General features: G+C 37.6%; 1 protein-coding gene and 1 pseudogene across 1 annotated transcript in view; one reads left to right on the top strand and one right to left on the bottom strand.

Annotated features, from left to right (window-relative positions):
* Positions 1–1,869: 1,869 nt before the first annotated feature.
* Positions 1,870–22,099, bottom strand: part of CARS2 (cysteinyl-tRNA synthetase 2, mitochondrial) — a 74,164-nt gene continuing 53,934 nt past the window's right edge. Inside the window, exons 11-15 of the mRNA XM_044670526.1 lie at positions 15,424–15,562; positions 12,987–13,110; positions 8,385–8,483; positions 2,460–2,711; positions 1,870–2,042 (exon numbers count right to left, since the gene is read on the bottom strand). Of these exons, the coding sequence (XP_044526461.1) occupies positions 1,974–2,042; positions 2,460–2,711; positions 8,385–8,483; positions 12,987–13,110; positions 15,424–15,562 (683 nt within the window). The 3' untranslated portion in view covers positions 1,870–1,973. The remainder of the gene's footprint in view (positions 2,043–2,459; positions 2,712–8,384; positions 8,484–12,986; positions 13,111–15,423; positions 15,563–22,099) is intronic.
* Positions 6,499–7,145, top strand: LOC123242626 (annotated as a pseudogene).

Here is a 22,099-nt window from a genome sequence, read left to right as displayed (position 1 = left end):
CCAAGTCGTCGAGGTTGAGTACAAGGCGGCTATCCTGCTGCTCAGGTCACGATCGCTGTTCTTGGCCACAATACTCAGAGCCTACAGTGGCAGAAATCTTTAAAGGAGCAAACAAGGTTCTTTTCCCACGGCCTTACCAGGCCAGCGTCCACTCTCTGCTTTCAATGAACCCAGCTCCTTCTGCAAGGGTTTCAACTTCCCTGGACAGCTACACGGATCTAAAGTTTTTATTCTTCCAACAGAAAGTCTTAATAGAGCTAGTTGCTATAATATTGTAATATATCAAACTATATCCCAACACTATGGATAATATTCTATTATAATATTTGTTTACTAGTTTACTAAATGGGTCTAACTCCACAACTTACAATTGCAGTTATCTAAAAGGTTATATGTGTTCACTGTTTGTAATCAATAATATAAAGACAATAGAGCAATTTTCCTTTCATAAACCTAAGCAAAATAAACTCTAAGGATGTATGAAAAAATAATAGCTTTTTATGGCAAAGAATGCCATAAACTGAGAGAATGCCCATTGGGATATTTGGGGATACAGCTGCACAAGTTATGGTATATAAATGTGATAAAAATAATGAAGAAGATGATTTCAGGGAAAACCTGGAAAGACTTGAATGAATTGAGAGAGAAGTGAACAGAACCAGAACAATTTATACAATAGTAATATGTAAAGACAGACAACTTTGGAAGACTTAAGAACTCTGATCAATGTCATGACGACTATAATTCCAGAAGATTCATGATGAAGCTTGCTGCCTACCTCCTGAAAAATGAAAGATTTGGTATGCAGAATTAGTGTGTGTGTGTGTGTGTGTGTGTGTGTGTGTGTGTGTGTGTGTGTGTGTGTGTGTGAAAATGGCCAATGAAGAAATTTTCTTTGCTTGACAATATGTGTTTTAACAGGGGCTTTGTTTATTCTTCATTCCCAATTTTGGTGTGGGAGAAGAAAAAAGATGGATTTTTGCTGATTGGAAAAAAAAATTTAATTTAAAAAAATTGGTTCACAGGACCATGTCACCTTTGAACTCTGCAAACAAAGGTCAAAGACAACAAAAAATAACTATGCTTTGAACACTGGGGGTAAAATGATTTGGTTTCGCAGTTCTACATTGACCTCATCCTATCATGTCACTGATGTCAAGTCACTGTGAGAAGAAATTCACGAATGAAAACTCCATTTTGAAGCACACCAGTCCCACCATCTTGTCCATTCTAAAGGCTGGGCCCAACCCAAATAGCTCCCCGTTTTCCAACTGTCCTGCTACCTGGTTGATTGGATGGCCTCTGGTGTGGCACATGGTGGAGTCAGTGAGGGCTGGGCTCCAGGGGTGGCAACATCAACACAGTGAAGGTGGGCACCTCTCTTGACATATTCTGTCTTAACCACCCCATTTATCCATAACTTGGAGAATACTGGCCCACCTCCCTCATCTACCTTATGCTTTCATTTACTTGCGTTTAATACAGTTTTATTTTATTTTTAAACTAAAGAAGAGGGTGACAGAGCAGATAAAAAACTGGCCTCAAGGCTAAGAAGGCTCAGGTAACATATCTTGGCTGTGTGCCTTGGGCAAGTCACAAAACTTCTCAGTGCCTGAAGCAGTTCTCACTGTCCATGAGATCACAGAGAATGTGCCGGCCTACATTGTTAACAGCGGCATTTCTTCATCTGGGAGTTCCCTTTACCAAAAAAACCATAGGTTTAATCCTTCTTTTTAACTAAATCAAACATGATCCACAATGCAAACGAAGTCATCATAAGTGGTATTATATGGCTGGCAAATTTGATAAGTTCTTAAGTGCACTAAACAGAAATGAAAATAAATTCTATAAGTTTAAGTTTTATTTTAAAGTTGATTTAACAACACAGGAAAACTTTAATATAAAGTTTTACTCTTCCAATAATAAACCTTGAATCAAACGTTCATGAAAGAACACGTTTCATCAAATCCATTTCATTTCCTAGTTTTTTGCTCCTCTGTTCCTGGTTCCAGCAGTTCCCATGTAGAAATATTGCTCCTATCCTATAAATAAAAATTAAAAATAGAAAAAGGCATTTAAAAAAGCTACCTTTTTTATACAAGAATTTTTAATGGCAATATTTTGACTAAAATTCAAAAAGAGATCCAGAAGGGATCTTTCGGCATTTTATCATTTTTCCTAGTGCCTTTGGTCTCAAAGGTCTCCTTAAAGAAAAGCATTTTGAAAGCTACTGAAAGATAGCCATACACAAATATTCCTTTTAAAAATAACTGTCAAAAGATATAAATCCTTTATTTCCAATGAACTCAGAGTTTAACACACATGTAGCAACACTTCCAATCCCAATATAGAAAATTTAAAAATCTATACCTTCTGGCACATCTCTAAAAAAAACCCCATTTTTTCTTTTTTCAGAAAATTATAGAGTATATTTTACACAAAGCGTAAGTTTAACTAACCTTAATGTTGATTCCATAGGTAGCAAGGTTCTGCCGGAGGCTATCACAAGCTTGGAGCAGAGGTTCCCTTTCTAATAGCAGCTGTTGCCTTTTCTCTTTCTGGAGTTTCTTGGCTTCTTTGGACAGGTCAGTCGGGGCAGTCCCTGTGCCTTCTGGTGCAGCCAGGGAGTACTGACGGACCTTGGAACGAAACTGCACTAGCTCATCAACCACACTATGCAGAGTAGCCGAGTTCTTACTTTCTGAAATAAACTAAACACAGACAAAATTCCATTATAAAAAAAAACACAGACAGCTATGTCTGGGTCCTGATGAACAGCTCACAGAAACAGTAATTTTCTTGACTTGATTCAATAAAGTTGATGCCATGACTAGTCTCAGAGTAAGCATTTCTTCTCTCTGGGTAATAGACATTTATGTAAAGAAATTGCTTGATTATGGACTATTTGTATTTCAGATAGCAATCAGAACAAAACTGTAGCAAAGCTATTTATAAAATTTTTGTCCAGCCATCAAGTAACTATTACCCTTAATTGCCCTTGAACTTTGTCCTCAATCCATAGTCTGACAAAACTAAATTTTAAAACCAGCAACCAGAATAAATATATCAAGAAAAGCAAGAGATATAAATTGAAGGTTATAGTTTTTACAATCATCCATAGAGGAAAAATTCATGACTATCACAAGAGTGAAAAGATATTAAAAAGCAAAATATACCATCTTAAACACAAAATTTCCATAATATAGAAAAAAACTGAAAACTGATGAAGCTTAAACCTGAAGATACAAACTGTGAAAAAAATCATATCAAATAACTAACAAAAGTCTAATGGACAAAATCTAAAGAGAATCAAAAATGCAGATTTGAATATTCAAAATTCTCTGACAGTCAAGTGGTCAAAATTATGAATATAGTTTTCAAAAGAAGAAATGCAAATTGTCAGTAACCACCTGAAAAAAAAATGTTCAAAATCACTATGAATCTGAGAAAAGCAATTTGAAAACAGCACTGAAGCAGCACTTTTCACTTATTAAACTAGCAAAGTTATTAAACTAGCAAAGATAGTAAACAATGGGGGGAAATTATTGAATACAAAAATAGTTTTGTCTCCTTTTGGTCAATGAACATTCCTTTAATTTCTTTTTTATTATTATGATTAGCACTGCTAATATTACATAAAATAATAATTATGACAGTGGATATCCTTGCTTCATGCCCATCTTGATGAGAAAGCTTTCAATATTTCTCTACTAGGAATAAATTATAGTGAAAAGAACTAGAAACAAAGGAAATGTCCATCAGTCAGCAAATGGCTAACCTAATTATGGTACATGAATGTAATGGAATATTAACTAAAGTGTGAGAAATTACAAATATGCTGAATATAGTAGAATATGAAGAAGAGAAAAACAGCCCGTCAAAAACTGAAGACGAAAGGATCCCAAGTTCCCCCATAATCTTCTCTTTTCCAAGCTAAACATCTCCATTCTCAGATGGCACTGTGTCCAGTCTTGACACTATCTTAGTGATCGATCTTCCTTTGGACACACTCTACCTTGTCAGGGTCCTTTCTAAAGGGAGGCACTCACACTGTAAAATATAATTCCCCAGGTGTGATCTAAACAGAGCACAGGAGGTCTATCCCCTCCTACCTCATTCTGGACACAACTTTTCCTCTCTAGAGCCTAAGAATTAGATTACATTTTTGGCAGTCATGTTACACAGACTCGTGTTAGGCAAGTAATCCCCTAAAACCCCTATATTTAGGCTCTATGTCATGGAAATCACTTAACCACTTTGAGACTCAGTATCCTCATTTATAAAATGAGAAGAATAATGCCAGCATTTTCTACCTTAAATGTTTTTTGCAAGAGGAATGTGTGATAAAGCTTTGTAGGAGTAAAAATGAATGAAATACTCCAGATAATTTTAAATTAAAGGATTTAATAACAAAAATGAGAGGGAAAGGGATTCCTTTGGTTAAGTAAGCAGAACACAGAGCCAGAGACCCACACCTGCCATACTTTAACCAAAGCAAAGTCCAAAAAGAGCCCCACAGAGTGGGTCTCAGCCAAATTTGTCTCCCAAGCCTCTGTACGTCAAATGAGGACATACTTAGGATGCTGGGAATGTAGCTCAGGTGTGACAAATTTTCCACCTGCACAGCTTAAAGTGCTATATTAATTTATTAAATTATCATCATCATCCTTGGTGATTTATTTATTCCTTGGTTTGAAAACTGTTTTGTTACAGAGGCATAAGCCAAAGAGCCAGACGAGTCTTGAAGAGTGGGAAAAAAAGGTTAATTAGCTGCTTTTGGCAAGAGGAGGAAACAGCATGGGAGTGTCCCTATCCTTTCATAGTTTCATCTTGAGGAAAGCCTGATCTTAAAAAAAACCCACCAGGGATCTTTTGGACACTCAAATGGAGGTTTTAAAATCTGTAGAATATAACCAGTGCTTAAAGAGTAGAAAATATAAAGGAGGCTTGGGTCACAATCCTCACAGATTCTTTGTTTTCTGAGTAAAAGAAAGATAAAGATTCATTTTGAAAGAAATGAACAATTTTTTGTAAAATGCCCTCCATTCCTTTTCACTCATTCATCCAAAATATGTTTAGTGAGCATTCACAGCAGACTTGGCTTTTTTTCCTCTCTCACTTTTAAAAGCAATTAGACAAAACAGAAAATAGTGACAAAATATGAACCATAAACAAAGTGTCCAAGTTATGGTTTTAAAAAAACAAAACCCAAAACCTTGACTATGCCCAGATTCCTTAAATGTACTCAGTATATAGCAAAATCCCAAGAGATAATACTGATGGTGTTGTTTGTAGAGAAGTCACCTCAACAAGTCAAACACTCCTTGAAAACAGGAATGGTTTCTTTAACATTTTTGACTCTCCCACATGTAAAAGTGAAATTTGGAAAATGCCATCTAAAAGTGTATATGGACATGGGAAATGTATCAAAACTACATTTCCCGTGATCCAACATGGTTCAACTGGTTTCCGTTTCCGGGTCTTTGGGCTTGGGGAGGCCGACGTCTTGACGCAGGGGAGAGCTTAAATCTCCTGGGTTAGGAGGGAGTGGCCTTTTTTGCCAGTAGGCTCTTGGCTAGCAGACTGGAGACAGTAATGGAGGCGGCAGTTTTGAATGCTTACAAGCGCGTGGTCTGATAACTTTATCTATAAACATGGCTTTAATTAAAATACTAATTTATATTATTATACCAGCCTTTATCATTTTTCATATTTATACACACCATCTGCTGCAAAGTTTTACATTTTGTCTGTGCTTAATTTCTCTGTTGACTGAATAAATATAAATTCTGGTATGCTTTTTAAAAATGTCATTACTTTTAAATCATATTCTACCTGTAAATCTAGAGTTTCCATTGGCCATTATGGTAGAGAAATAAATGTAAGCCCTTGACCTTTATTTTCAGGTCCTTACCAAGGGTCTTTACCAAGTCCACTAACAAGGAGTCTACCTGGCTGTACTTAAGCTCGCCTATAATGATCTGGTAAGGGCAAGAGATGGCAATTTTATTCCTAAGAACCCAATGTTTTGATATTCCAGGGAAACTTGGGCATCAAATTGTTCTGAGGATGGAAAACTCGTCTTTGCACATGAATCTCTGAACAGCTCAAAATAACAATGCTAAATAATGTACTACACTGGTCAAGCTCTCTACTGCTCTAGACCTCCTCCGAGTCTGGTTTCTTTATGTGTTTGTCCTTAAAAAGAGTATGCCTGAAAAGGTTTTGAGACAGTGATGGTACTAGAGGAATACAGACAAGAAAATTCAGGATGAGAGAAACATTCAGGTCACATGCCTCAAGATGAAGAAGAAACACAAACACAGCAATATTGATAGTTCTAGTCTTTGGAATGCTTGTTAGTGTCAAAGATTTATTTTGAATCTAATTCATTAGTTACTGTTTTTCTTTATAAACTTCCTTATAAAAATAGGTCTTATTGATATCTTTTGTTCTAACATCACCTACATTTCCCCTGTATCCCTCCCCTTCCAGAGAGATAAACTATACCTTATAACAAAGTTTCCTTTTTTTTTTTTTTTAAATAAAAAGAGGGTGGAAAGATCAGCAAAACCAATCAACAAGACCCTTTCGTCCCTTTCCTCTAAGATGGCGCCGAAGCCCAAGAAGGAAGCTGTTGTCCCCCCCAAGACAGAAGCCAAGTCCAAGGCCTTGAAGGCCAAGAAGGCAGTGTTGAAGGGTGTCCATAGCCACAAAAAGAAGAAGATCCGAACGTCTCCCACCTTCCGGTGACCCAAGACTAGTCTAAGACTTCAGAGGCAGCCCAAATACCCCCGGAAAAGTGCTCCTTGGAGAAACAAGCTTGATCACTATGCCATCATTAAGTTTCCCCTGACCACTGAGTCTGCCATGAAGAAGATTGAGGACAACAACACTCTTGTCTTCATTGTGGATGTCAAAGCCAATAAGCATCAGATCAAGCAGGCAGTAAAGAAGCTGTATGACATTGATGTAGCCAAGGTCAACACACTGATCCGGCCTGATGGAGAGAAGAAGGCCTATGTCCGACTTGCTCCAGACTATGACGCGTTGGATGTTGCCAACAAAATTGGAATCATCTAAACTTTGTCAAGCTATCCTGCTCCACCTTCAATAATAAAACTTTTCCAATAAAAAAAAAAAAACCAATCAACACATTAAAAAAAACCAACAACTGACATTTTATGCAATGACCCCTACCTTTGCAAAAGAGAGGAGGTTGCAGAGTGGGGGAGTGGGGGGAGGAAGGACAGGGAGGACAGGAGAAAGAAGGGACAAGGGAAGAGGAAGGTGCCTTCTTATATCTCTTCTTTGATTCTTGATATATATCTTTTTCAAAACCCTTACCTTCTATCATAGAATCAATACTAAGTATTGGTTCCAAGGCAGAAGAGCAGTAAGGGTAGGCAACTGGGTTTAAGTGACTTGCCCAGGGTCACACAGCTACAAAGTGTCTGAGGCCATATTTGAACCCAGGACCTCCCATCTCTGCGCCTGGCTCTCAATCCACTGAGCCACCCAGCTGCCCCTGATTCTTGATATATTTTAAGAGGTCACTCAAAGGTGTTGCAATGTATGAAATGCTGGGCTTAGAGTCAGGAAGACAAGAATTCTAATCTGGCTTCAGACACCCACTAGCTATGTGATATTGGCAAGTCACTTATTAACCTCTGCCTCAATTTCCTCAAATGAAAAACAGAGACCATAATAACAAGTATTTCCTAGGCTGCTATGATTATCAAGGGAGATATCTGTAAAGTGTTCAGCACATAGTAGGCTCTTAATACTTATTTTCTCCCTCTCCAGTCTCCTGGCATATTAGCTATTAGCCTTGAATCTATTTCTGTTCTGTTTTAACCCCACCCCCTACCCCTTCTTACTAGACTGCTTCTTTTCCCTTGTTGATTCAGGAACACATTTTTGTTACATAAGAAATGTTCAGTAACTTAAAGTTTTAGTAAGAAGACAGGTTACTGTTCTGGCATACAGAGAATTCTGTAGAGGACTGCTGGAGAAGATGGTGGTCTCCACAGGAATTAAAGTTCCACAGAATTTTTGCTTGTTAGAAGACCTTGAAGAAAATAAAAAATGAGTAGGCAATGGTATAGTTATCTGGGGACTTGACAATGAAGATATGACACAGGGTGGACAGGTATGATTACTGGGCCACCAAGGACAAACTAAGAAAACAGAATATACGGATCTGAAAGTAATCTGAAAGTGTGGACCTAAATACCCAGAAGTACCTCCAACACTTAGATTTGTAATAAAAATTAATATGAATGGGATAAATAACTCCATGGAATGGTGGATGCATGGAGCATACCAATGTTAGCAAAATAAAGAATACTGTATGGTGAGAACTTTTGGAAAGTATGACTTACCTGTCTAGTTGACAGAGAAATTCCAACTGAGTCCAAAAAGTTTTCAATATAGGAAACTATGGCTCCATATACAGCAGGACTTCTAGGACAGTTAGCTTCCTGTTACAAATCACAAATTATGTTTATAATTCAGTCTTTATATCAGTGTGAAAAGAGAAATTTTTGGCTCTATGCTAAATGTAAGCACACTTTATAAAGGCTGAGCAAACTGAAACCTTCCCTGCCCTTCTTGATTTAAAAAATAACTATGCCGGGGGCAGCTGGGTAGTTCAGTGGAGTGAGAGTCAGGCCTAGAGACAGGAGGTCCTAGGTTCAAACCCGGCCTCAGCCACTTCCCAGCTGTGTGGCCCTGGGCAAATCACTTGACCCCCATTGCCCACCCTTACCAATCTTCCACCTATGAGACAATACACCAAAGTACAAGGGTTTAAAAAAAATTTTAAAAAATTAGTTTATTATTAAAAAAATAACTATGCCTTTACAGACAGCTAAGAATAATGGGTAGAAAGCTTCTATGGGAAGATTTGGATTCCAGCACCACGTCTGACTTATATTAGTTACTTAACCTCTCAGTACCAGACAACTCTTTAAGAAGAAGCTGCAGAGTAATTGCTGATCGGGATTCAGAAGAGGTCTTCTCAATGGGAGTTCACTGAAATCACAGACCATACCCTCCAAATCCCAACTCATTTATAGAATGTTTTCATGGTTCACAAAATGCTTTTACATATATTGTTTAATTTCATTTTTGCACCCCTTCACAATGAGGTAAGCAGGGTGGTTATTAATGCCAGAGTATTTTACTTATGTGGAAATAAGCTCAGAGGAAAAGTGCCTTGCCCAAGGCCAGGCAGCTAGTAAGAGGCAGGAGTTAAGCTTCACACCCTGGGCAGTCAGTCTTCTGACTCATAGGCTAGCATTCTCCCCACTAGGCCAATACACCACTCAGAAGAATTTCATACTCCTTTCTTCCAATTCTTCCTCATCTACAACTCTGTTGGACTTGAGTCTACAATTTAATACAGAATTTTCTATGGGACTAAATTTCTAACTTAGAGCAAATTTGAGATGTTTTTTCAAAAAATCTATTCAATAAAAGGGTTAGGAAATGACCTGTCTGCAGGTAGCCACATTCCTGTTGTTACTATTTCTAGTGGCAAAGTCTAGAAGCAAATACAGTGTGAGGTCAGGGTTTTACATGATCTAAATAATTTATAGCAGAGGGACACAAATGTTTTTGGTGTATATTATGCTGATTATACTGATGGGCTTCACTAGACTGGTTAAAAAGAAACATGTAGTAAGGGAGATCCTACACTCCTTGGCAAAGCTATCTGACAGTAATGATAATACTGAACTTGAATTTTTCTGTGCTCATAGATAGTTGCACTAAACTTGATTATTTGTTGCTTTGCAAATTAGCTCCTGACCTATATTCACTCTTGGCATAGCATTTGGGAAATAAGTCTGAATCACTTCGTTTGACCTTCACTTCCCACAAGGAAAGAAAAGATAAGAAGGTTAACTATTGTGTGATATGTAAAAAGATGGAATTGTACTTTGGCAATAAGTCTGTATTCTGATCTGGGATACATTCCTTTCTACTTGGCTTCTAAAGAATCAGGCAGCTAGGTGGAGAAGTGGATAGAATGCTGAACCTGGAGTCAGGAAAGTCCTGAGTTCAAATTTGACCCCAGATACTTACTAGCTATGTGACCTCTGTTTGTCTTAGTTTCCTTGATTGTGAAATGGGGATAAAAATAGCACCCACCTCCCAGGGTTGTTGTAAGTATCAAATGCAATAACATTTGTAAAACTCTTAGCACAGTCCCCAGCACACAGTAGGTACTTAGTAAATGCTTATTTCCTCCTTCCTCTTCCCTACCACCCCCCCAAAATACTGAGACTTGTGTAAGAATTAAAATTTAGTTATTATAGCTATATATTAAAATTGTGTGGCCGCCAGGAATCAACAATTCAGGTTGATTCCGTAATTAAATCAGACCCAAGTCAGCATCGGGTTGAGGAGTTTATTTACAATCAGGAAGGTAAAGTAGGGATAAAGAGAAGAGGGAGGTTAGAAGTCTAAATAAATGAAGCTGTAAGCCACAAGGCCCAACAGCCAGATAGGCAGAGCTTAGAATTGGCCCAGCTAGGCCAAGGAAGTCAGCCTAACTTACCCACGTGACAATACAGAGTGTAAGCTGTCTGTGGTCTCAGGAGATGCTTCTTCCTCCAGTTCCAGACGGCAACTGCCCCCACAGGAAGTTCACTAACTTACTTAAAGAGATCGTGTCTTTCATCACTTCCTGTGGTCCACCTCTAATTCAAATGGACAAATGGCAGTTTCTACATTGATTTGGACTGCCCAAAGGGCAGTCCCTTATTCTTAATTTGTTACTTATTGTCACGTGTGGGTAACTTGTCTCCCCTCCCCACTAAGGGAGGTGGGAGTGACATCATTAGCACGCCTGGGTTGAGTAGATTTTCGACTATTAATGGGATCTGGCTAATTCTATTTACACACTTGCCAGGCCCAGAAAACCCCAGTCTTTGACAAATGATGGAACTGTATCAAATGGGATATTTTTTTTGAGCTCAAAGAACTTCTAGAAGAGGCTGGTGACCAACTAACTACCTCTCAGGGGCAGGTTTGACATTCAGTCTCTTCCAATGCTAAGATTCTAAGAATCTGAGAAAGGACTTAGCCCACCACATGACAGAAAGAGAGGCAAAAGCAATTAGATGAAGAATATGAACAGTGCCAGGTCAGTCTGACTCCAGGCCACATCTTTCTCCTCAAACTCAGCTTGACTAGAACTTCAGGATGAAGTTATATATAAGTTAATTCACTTATATGCTCAAACCACCCATATGATCCTTTTGCCTCATAGTTTGAAATCCATGTCAGGTACCAAAAAAGCAGGTAAAAAGAATATATGCCATTCGGGTTTCCAGGCTTTGGAATAAGAAAGAAAGGAGTATAGGTAAGGTTGGCTTGTGTTGGTCTCCATTTCAGTCTTGAAGAGCTGTAATTCGTAAGTACTCCTAATAAACAAGGTACTTTTTAAATTATCAGGGCGAAGAAAAAGCCAGTATCTTTAGTTTACTGTCCTCTGAGAAGAAATTCTAGTCTAAGTTAGGAAACACAGGAAGGGGGGATGGGAAGAAAAATGAGATAGAGATGATTTAGGGTAAGAAGGGGAAAATTTGCATTCATTGCCTCCATGAAGCAGAGTGGGAAGGAAGTAGTGGGACTATGCCAAGAGCTTTCTTTTCCATGCAAAAAGATCTCAGGCTCATTAGATTGCAGCCTACATAGGCAAGAATACCAAGTCTTTGTGAAGGCCACTTCCTTAATTAATTTGTTGTTTTCCCTTCACTGACTTCTATAGATTCAAAAGTTGACTTACAATTTTCTTCACTTAATGTTGAAAATATTCTCATGTTGGAAACAAATCTAAGAATAGATTTCCCTTTCTGGCTGCTGAATAATTATGATAACAGAAGGTAGAAACCAGGCAGAAGATAAAAGAAGGGAAAAATCCCTTCTAGAAAATGCATATTCCCAGATACCTGACCAATAGGCTACACGTAAAATTAGCCACATTTTAAAAGTTTTCTGCACCTATATGGCAAGTTTAATCCTTGAGAAAATATTATTTTAAAAGTTAGTCTCAAAGAATCACAGAATCTTGAAGTTGGAAGGGACCTTAGAGATCTTCTAACGCAAGCCCCTCATTTCAAAGATGATGGCACCAAGACCCAAAGAGGTTAACGGCTTTGCCTGAAGTCATAAACTGAGTTAATTTAAGAGCCAAGGGTGGCCAGGTTTGGAGGAGCACACCTATAACCTTGCTACTAGGAAGGCTAAGGCCCACCCATGGATTGGTTTGAGGAGTTCTGAGCTGCAATATAGCTAAAAACAGAGTGACTGTCTACACTAAGTCTGGCACCAATATGGTGACTCATCAGGCTGCCCAAGGAGGCGTGAATGGACCTCCTGGAAAAATTAAACAGGTTAAAGCTTCTATGCTGATCAGTATTGGGAATCCAGCCAAGTGGCCACTACATTACCAGCCTGAACAAGACAAGGAGATTTGTCTTCAAATCCTCTTTCCCCATCCCTTAACCTGCCCCTCTCAAATTAAAATAATTTTAAGAGTCAAAGAAAGAACCCAAATCCCTGACATGAATTCTTTCCATTATGCTGATCTACCTCTATAGTTTTCTACTTAAGGGATTTTATTTTTGCCATTTTAAACTTAGAAATCATCCATATTAAGTTCAGTATTAAGTTTTGTTAAATTGACAGGTTTTCCCACCAGGAATGAAAAATCTGGGGCACACCAATTTCTTCATAATTCTTACCTCTTGCATTTCAGTAAGGCAAAGGAGAAAACAAATATCTCTAAACTCTGAAACATGAAAGAAGTATTGGACCCATGTTCTTGGGTTGTTAAGATATAGGTCTCTCCAAAAGTTAGCAGGATTCACTTCTCTTCCTTCTTTTTAAAAAAGATAACAACATAATCTGTCTGTATTAAGCAGTAGAACTGTGGACAGCTACCATTTTCTGAATTCTATATCCTAATGGGTTACCTTAGTAACAGCCTTAAGCTGTCTGTTGCCATGGTGAATGAGGTCCATAATTGCATCAACAGCCCTGGGGGTGTCAAAGTCATCTGCAAATGCAGCCTTGATCGCTACTTTGGTGCTAGTTAGTCTTTGTGGAGAAAAAGTATTAGGAGAGACAAGAAGGCATCAAAGTAGTAGATTTGTCATGTATCCAAATAGGAAACTTTTTAAGAATAACAAAAAAACAACAACCATTTCCTTAATCACAGAGACACAATATGTAATTTGTAGTCAAGGAGTTCAGCTACGCTTAAACATGTTCTTTCCCTAGTAAAACATTATAGTAGTGATTTGGGATTTTTCTGGCTCTATCATTCATGATTAGCAGCCCTCAACTCTCTTTATACCACTTTATAATTCACCATAGTCTTTTTTTTCTTCCCAGCTCACTACAGTATTTTGTCTTTCCCTCCCTTTTTGAGACCCATGAAAGTCTATGGTTTAGATCTTCTCAGTCTTTAGATTTTCCAAAAAGTACAATGTCTGAATATTCTATTTATTTTTGTTTTCTGTGTTTGTGTCATAACGTCCCTGACCTCTAGTAAAATGTAAGCTCAAAGATATGGATTATATAATGTTTTATCTTTATTCTTGAAATATCTTCAAAACTGTTAAGAGTTGGAAAGAATTCTGTGCACCAAATATGACAGAGGAGGATACCAAGGCCTGGAAAAGTGATGTGTCTTAAACTACAAAGCAAGTAAGTGACATAAGAGCTAGGGCCCAAAATCTGATCTTCTAGACCCAAGGAGTTCTTTCTATTTCTGTGCCCATCAGCAACAGAATTATTGAATACCAGTTCAAAGGGATGGTACAAATGGTAAAATTTTAAAAAACAAGGATTCTGTCTATTAAATTTACTTTTATACCCCACCATAAGCAACTAGCATTTTCATAATTAATTATTAGTAATTATGCAAAGCTCATTAATTTAGGAATAATGAAAAATGAATTAATCAGAATAAATGATATAATTATACTATACCTCATAAAGTTATCATAAAGTCCACAAAGTCTAAAGAGAAGAAAATCTCAAATTCACAGGAAAAATTGTGCCTACTATCCCAAATCTCAAAGCACAATGTGCTGTGGACAGCAATCACAAAAATACATTCCATGTTGGTGTAGGAGAAAAAGCATTGAAATAAGAATTCAGGACACTTGAAGTAACCTAGCTCCATTACTATCTGTTTTTTAACTAAATCAAGTGACTTAACCATATAGCTCTCAATTGTTAGAATTTCAGAGACATAAGTGACCTCAGGTGTCCACCACAAAATCTTTCTATAACAATGACAAAAAGTCAGTTTTTACTCAAGGACTTTAGCACTTAGTAAAGTGCCTAGCTCACAGCAAGAACTAATCTTTATTCCTTTACCTTTCCCATACATACTTCTCAGAGTTGTTGTGAAGATCAAATGAGATAGCATATGTAAAGCACTTTGCAAATATTATAGTGCTACATAAGTAGTAGCTATTATTATTATTATTATTATTATAGCTATCATGTCTCTTCCACCAGTTCTCTCCACAATAAGTATCTCTATATTGCTTGCAACCAATTCTCAGAGGGCAGACTCCAGCTGTATAACTAGATTTTTCTCCCCAGGACTCTAAATCCTAGCTTATGTTCCTTATCAAGTTATGTGCTAATGAAGGGAGAATATAAGTTTTGTGTGGCTCCGCCCCTCCCCCCACCTCTCTTTAATCACAGCTGCAGAAGCTGACTTTTGGGCCAGGCAGGAGAACTTACTCATATGGTCTTATTTTTGTTAGATAATTAGGTTTTTATACTTCTATTTCCGTTTTATTCCTTCTACTTCAAGTGATTACTAATAAACTTTATAAAATTAATACTTGGAGTTATTGATATTGATTTAAATCTTACATAATCTTTCCACTACCATGATGTTATGTTGCTCAAGTCACGCTCAAATTTATTAAAATTATTTCAAAAATATAATCCCCAGAATGAAACCTTCTCAAGACCAGACCAAAGCAGAGTCCAAAATGACTATCACTTCCTTTTGCTGATTCTCTCTATAGTTTTATTTCTTTCCTACTAATGGAGCCTAAAATTGTATTAGCATTTTTTTGGCTTTCATGTTACACTATTCAATTTGAAAAGTACTAAATTACCCAGATCACTTTCACATGAACTACCATCTAGTCACACTTCTATCCTTAACAATGCTGTTGAGTTTTTGGACCCAAATATAAGAATTTATGTTTACCCTTATTGGGTATTTAGCCTAACATTCTACCATATTAAGATCTTCTTGGATCCTCACTATGTTTTTCCTTTCTTGAATGGGCAAACCATATTTAGTGTAGGAAGGAAAAAAACAGGACAATACACCTTTTTAGAATCCTCAAATGAAACAGTAGATATACATCTTACCTCTCCCAGAGAAGGTCCTCCCTGATGGGGTCACATGCCAGCTGTCCTTTCATATAAGCAATAGCATCATCTATGAAAGAAGCTATTCCAAGAAGGTGATGCTTGGCTTCATGCATGCTGTCATCACTATAGTGTATTGCTAAAAAAAGGAGAGGTTTTCATTTAGGCTGCATTATGAAAGCTAGCACACCACAAAACCAATAAGGTACATGATTCTTGACTTCACCCCCTACTAGTTGTGTGACTTTGGACAAATCTATTTCTGAGCAAGTTTCATCATCCACAAAACTGGTGTGACACCTCTATATTGTTTTGTTTACTGCATAGTTATCAAACATATTTAAGCACAATAAGGTTTGCTACAGGCATTTTCCCAGGAAACCACTGTACCCTGTTGTCAGCCTTAATATATTATAATCCTTTAAAAATCAAGCAGAAAAATTAATTATTCACTGGTATTCTTGGTACCAAAAAAAACCACATATAGGTACCCGCATATAGTGGGTATATGTGGTCCTAATTATTCCTTGATCTTTTCCCTCCTTAATTGTTATTATTTCCTCCTTGATTAAAAAAACAAATAAATAAAAAACACTATCCAAAGGAAAACCTTCAGAAATCCCATTTAGTTGAGCAGGTTGGCCTGACAACCATACAGGCACAACAGCTGACTATGAAGAATGTAAGAAAATTAAAAATCTAGAGAATATAATCAAAGACTATATTATATGTCATATCCTTTAAGGATATAGGAAAAGAAAAATCTTTAATTCATACACACCCTTTAATAGTATAGTGAGCCAAAAAAGTGACTGAAAAAATTCTTACAAAAGCAAAATTTAACTACCTGGTTAATAAAATTGTACCTTGACACTAGAAAATGAGCACTAGGTAGGTAAAGATTAGAAATAATAAATCAGAGTTGGAGGGGATCTCAACCAATCTAATTTGTCCTTCAATAAAAACCTTTTCTACACTTGCTTTAGAAGTGATCATTGTAATGCAGGACTGCTGCAAGAATCTCTAGCACTTGCAAATCCACCTGAGGCAATCCTGGCAGTTGGGGGGAATAGAAGGTTAGAGCTGGGCTATAAATAACCCTAGAGTACCAATTGAAGGGCTTTTTGGCTTTTGGGCTTTTGCCTTTGGGTTTTTTTCCCTTGACCTCTCCCTTGACATCCTGCTATCCCTCCATCTCCCCATTGAGCCCTGGGAGGAGGGAATTTTGGGGGGTGGAGTCGTGGGAACTAGCCTCTATAGGCAGGCAGGAACAACCTTAAACCAAGCCATCACCTCCTTAGGTAATCTGCTAGACCTTGTTACATCAGGGCAGTGAAGTCCATCCCTGGCTGAGGGCTGGCTCCCTCAGCCTGACTTCTACCTCCTGTGACCCTCCCCGATCACTGGCTTCAACCTTGGCAATTAGTTACCAGACCTTACCCTCTTCCCTCAGCTTACCCTTGGCTTTAATAAACCCCTTTGGCCTTTATTCAAAGAGCTTCTGGTGATTCATTATACCAACAACTAGGGCAAAGGCTGAAGAGGAAAGATAATCTTTCCCTTGTTTCCTGAGGGCTAAACCAGGCATCCATCTTGGTCAGGAAGTGAACCAGCTTTCACTTCCTGGGGCTTGAAGTTTTTCTCCAGAAGGGAGCCTAGTAGCAACAAGGGAGGCTAAAAAAAACCCTTCAGCTGGACTCACACAATCTCTAGCTGACCCAAATTATCCTAATAAGATAGCCTCTCTGCCTGAAAGACTCAACTGAGACCACCCAGTGCCCTCAAATTCAAGCCTCTTCATTAACGCATCATATTTCCTATATTACATTTCTGGTGAGCACAGTTAGGTTGAACAACCTACAACATAAGAACAAAATGGGTGTAGCCAGGGTAATATTCATGCTGTCTAGTCTCTTAATTCTGTCCTGGTCTATGATGAAGGGAGCTATAGATTTTTGATTTAGTAAAGTTCCCAAATTTGTACAACAGCTACTAGAAATTTACGACTATTATAAATGGTGTGCCTTGACTTTGGCAGGATGCATCTGTTTTATTCCCACGGCTATGGCTCTAATCCTAATAGTTGGGCAATTTCTAATGGTTTCAAAAAGGGTACTGATTCATCTATGGCAATTAATTGGCTCTAGCTTAACATCCAAACCTGATTCTGACTCAAATGAAGTAATGGAGAATATCAAACTGCTCTTTCAGGTCCTGAAGCAAATTAGGGATGGGAAAGAACTGGACAAACACACAATTCTCCAGTTGGAGATTGTGGAATCCAAATACTTAGGGACCACTACCACCACAACTACCAACACACCACTGGGTAATGACACACAAGCTTCATCAAATGAACCATCTGCCTAATCTACTGTTACTGTTTTACCCATAGTCGATAGGACAATTTTGCAACCAGGGGAAGGGGTAGTCCACGTCAAAACTTATAAGGCTTTTACACCAAATGACCTAGAAGTATTAAAAAGACACTTCCAAGTTTTTCCTCCAACCTTTCAAAAGCATAAAAGAATTAAAAAGGGTATTTACTCTTTTAACCCAAGTTTTGATGACGTGGAATTTCTCTTAGGGGAATTTTACTCTTCCTCAGAAAAGGAAAAATTCCTCACTGAGACACACTCCAACCCCAACTTAAATGGTCATGGACCAAATGCAAGTGTGTATCTTAGATATAGCAAGATTCTTTTGTTAGAATTATATAAGCATGGGCATATGATCTCCAAGGCAAAATTACAGTGGATTTTACCTAGAGTGCAATATCTAGGTTTTGTGTTATCAGAGGGTTCGAGGAGTATCACGCAGAAAATAGCTGATATCAAAAAACTGACTGCTCCAAAAACCAAAAAGTAGCTCAGAGCTATTCTTGGAACAACTGGGTTCTGCAGACAGTGGATACCTGGTTACAGTGAGATAACAAAATGTCTTACAGATTTAACCAGGAACATAGAAACTGAACCTCTGAAACTTAAGCCTGAACATTAGCAAGCCTTAGCTAAGTTTAAGAAAGCCATTTTATCTGCTCCTGCTTTGGTTATCCCAGATTATTCAAAACCATTCCAATTGTTTGTTAATGAGACCAAGGGAATTGCTTCTGGAGTACTAACACAGATCTGGGGACAAAGTTATCATCCTATTGGGTAGTAGAGTTGTCAGGTTGATCCAATAGCTGCAGGTACTGTTACTTATCTAAGGGGAGTAGCTGCTGCTGCTGCTGCTGCTGCTGCTGCTGTTGCTGTGTTAGTCCAGAAGTCAGCTGATTTAGTTTTAGGATGTCCATTGACTATATGCTGTTCACATCAAATAGAAGCACTAATGAGGAAATTTCATACTTAAGCTTATTCAGATCAAATAATTTCCAAGTATGAAATTATTCTCCTGGGTAGTGAGAACATCCAGTTAAAGAGGTATAGTGTATTAAATACAGCTATTCTTCCTGATTTACCAAAGAATGGTGAACCATTACATGAATGTATAGAAGTAGCAGATTAAGTGGATATGCATAGGATGGATTTGAAATACACTCCTTTTGAAAATCCAGACTTGGTTTTGTTCACTGATGGTTCTTCATATTTGCGTAATGGTAATCGTTGTATGGGTGCTGCAGTGGTCACAGAATTTGAGACACTGTGGTATGCCTCATTACCTAGAAATCTTAGTGCTCAGGGTGCAGAGTTAGTGGCGTTGAAGCAAGCTTGCCTTCTAGCTGATGGTAAAAGTGCATATATCTATACAGACTCTCAGTATGCTTTTCCAATATGTCATGCAACAGGAAAGATCTGGAAACAGCAAGGTTTTATTACTGCATCAGGAAAACCAATTGCACATGCAGAAAAAATAACTGAGTTGTTGGATGCTATCCAGAAACCAAAACAGCCAGCCATAATCCATTGTAGAAGTCATACTTGTGGGTAGAGACTCAGTTTCTAAATGAAATCAAAGAGCTGATATAATTGCAAAGTATGCATCCCAGAATGCTCCAGTGTATTTATGAATCTGTCAACTATTGAGTCTGCTGATTTACAAAAAGCTTATGTAGACTCAGAGATTCAAAAATGGAAGAAGAAGTTTGGAGTTAGGAAAGAAAATTGTATACGGGTTGCAGACACTGGGAAACCACTATTACCAAAAGATTTTTACACCTATTTGTGTCAAGCCATTCATACAAAAGGTGATTTTGGTACACAAGCTGTAGTGGATTCTGTTAAGAGACAATTGGTAGCACCTGGAATAAGTATTGTTGCAAATAGGATCTGTAGTAGTTGTTCTGTTTGCCAAAAATTCAATCAAGGTGCATTCAAAAAGAAAGATTTAGGTGGTAGACCTTTGGCATATTGTCCATTTGAGAGTTTACAAATTGATTATATAAGCATGCCAAAAGTTGGAAGATGCAAGTTTTGTCTTGTAATTATTGGTAGGTTAAAAGAGTGGTCTGAAGAATTTCTATCTACTACGAATACAGCTAGCTTTGTGGTGAACATGTTACTTAGGTCAATTGTTCCTAGGTTTGGTGTTCTAATTACCATAGATTCTGATAAAGGATCTCATTTTACACAAGATATTCTGAAAAGAGTCTATGAGAATTTAGGAATAATACCTAAGTTTCATGTTCCTTATCATCCACAAAGTTCAGGTCAAGTGGAGTATTTTAATAGGGAACTCAAGACTATGGTGAGGAAAATTTGTGCTGAAACTCATCTAAAATACCCAGATAGTCTTCCCATACCTTTGTTTTTCCTGCGTACAAGACCAAGGGCAGATTTGTATGTATTATCTTATGAAATGCTCTTTGGACATGGCTCCATTGCAAGCAAAAACTTATAAGGTTGTTTATACATTTCTCTTAGGGGCAGATTGTCAAACGGCTTCATATTTAAGTGCTTTACAACAAAGGCTTAGAGAACTACATGATATGGGAGTATTGATCCAATCTAGTCCACTGGATTAATCTCTCTATAATTTTCAACCAGGTGATATGATATATGTGAAAAATTTTGCAAAAACATTGGCTACACAAGAGAGTTGGGTTGGTCCTTATACAACTGTATTAATTTCACCTTCAAAGGGCAGACAGTCTTTTAAAGCCCTTTGGGCATAGTTCCAAATTACCATCCAGAATGGTTAGGTCAATTCACAACTCCACCAGCAAAGCATCAATGTCCAAATTTTGCCACATCCCCTCCAACACTCATCATTTTCCTTTGCTTTCATGTTAGCCAATCTGCTAAGTGTGAGGTGATACCTCAGAGTTGTTTTGATTTGCTTTTCTCTAATTATAAGAGATTTATAGAACACTTTCTCATGTGCTTATTGATAGTTTTTATTTCTTTATCTGAAAATTGCCTATTCATATCCCTTGCCTATTTATCAATTGGGGAATGGCTTGATTTTTTATACAATTGATTTAGCTCCTTATATATTTGAGTAATTAGACCTTTGTCAGAGATTTTTGTTATAAAGATTTTTTCTCAATTTGTTGATTCCCTTATAATTTGGTTTCATTGGTTTTGTTTGTACAGAACCTTTTTAATGTAATGTAATCAAAATTATTTATTTCACATTTTGTAATTTTTTCTTACTCTTGCTTGGTTTTAAAATCTTTCCTTTCCCAAAGATCTGACAAGTATACTATTCTGTGCTCGCCTAATTTACTTATAGTTTCCTTCTTTACATTCAAGTCATTCACCCATTCTGAATTTATCTTGGTGTAGGGCGTGAGATGTTGATCTAAACCTAATCTCTCCCATATTGTTTTCCAATTTTCCCAGCAGTTTTTGTCAAATAGTGGATTTTTGTCCCAAAAGCTGGGCTCTTTGGGTTTATCATAGGTTATCTTGCTGACATCACTTACCCCCAAGTCTATTCCACTGATCCTCTCTTCTGTCTCTTAGCCAGTACCATATTGTTTTGATGACCACTGCTTTATAGTACAATTTAAGATCTGGTACTATTAGGCCACCTTCCTTGACTTTTTTTTTTTCATTATTTCCCTTGATATTCTTGATCGTTTGTTCTTCTAAATGAATTTTAATATAGTTTTTCTAATTCAGTAAAAAAACTTTCTTGGTAATTTGAAAGGTATGGCACTAAATAAGCAGCCATACCACTGCTGGGTTTATACCCCAAAGAGATCATAAGGAAAAAGACACATACAAAAATATTTACAGCCACACTCTTCGAAGTGGCAAAAAACTGGAAAATAAGGTTATGCCCTTCAATTGGGAAAAGCCTGAACAAATTGTGGTATATGCTGGTGATGGAATACTATTATGCTCAAAGGAATAATGACCTGGAAGAATTCCATGTGAAGTGGAATGACCTCCAGAAACTGATGCAGAGTGAAAGGAGCACAGAGACTGATACACTGTGTAAAATCAAATGTAATTTACACCTCTACTAGCAGCAATGCAATGATCCAGGACAATTCTGAGGGACTTATGAAAAAGAACGCTATCCACATTCAGAGGGAAAACTATGGCAGTAGAAACACAGAAGAAAAACAACTGCTTGAACACATGAGTTGATGCAGATATGATTTGGAATGTAGACTCTAAACAACTACCCCAGTGCAATTATCAATAATATGGAAATAGGTCTTGATCAATGACACATGTAAAAACCAGTGGAAATGCGCATCAGCTACGGGGGGGGGGGGGTGCAG

This window comes from Gracilinanus agilis, chromosome 3 (assembly GCF_016433145.1).
Source record: "Gracilinanus agilis isolate LMUSP501 chromosome 3, AgileGrace, whole genome shotgun sequence".
Classification (NCBI taxonomy): domain Eukaryota; kingdom Metazoa; phylum Chordata; class Mammalia; order Didelphimorphia; family Didelphidae; genus Gracilinanus; species Gracilinanus agilis.
The sequence above is the reverse complement of the archived record's forward strand: the minus strand, read 5'-3'. Positions and strand labels throughout refer to the sequence as shown.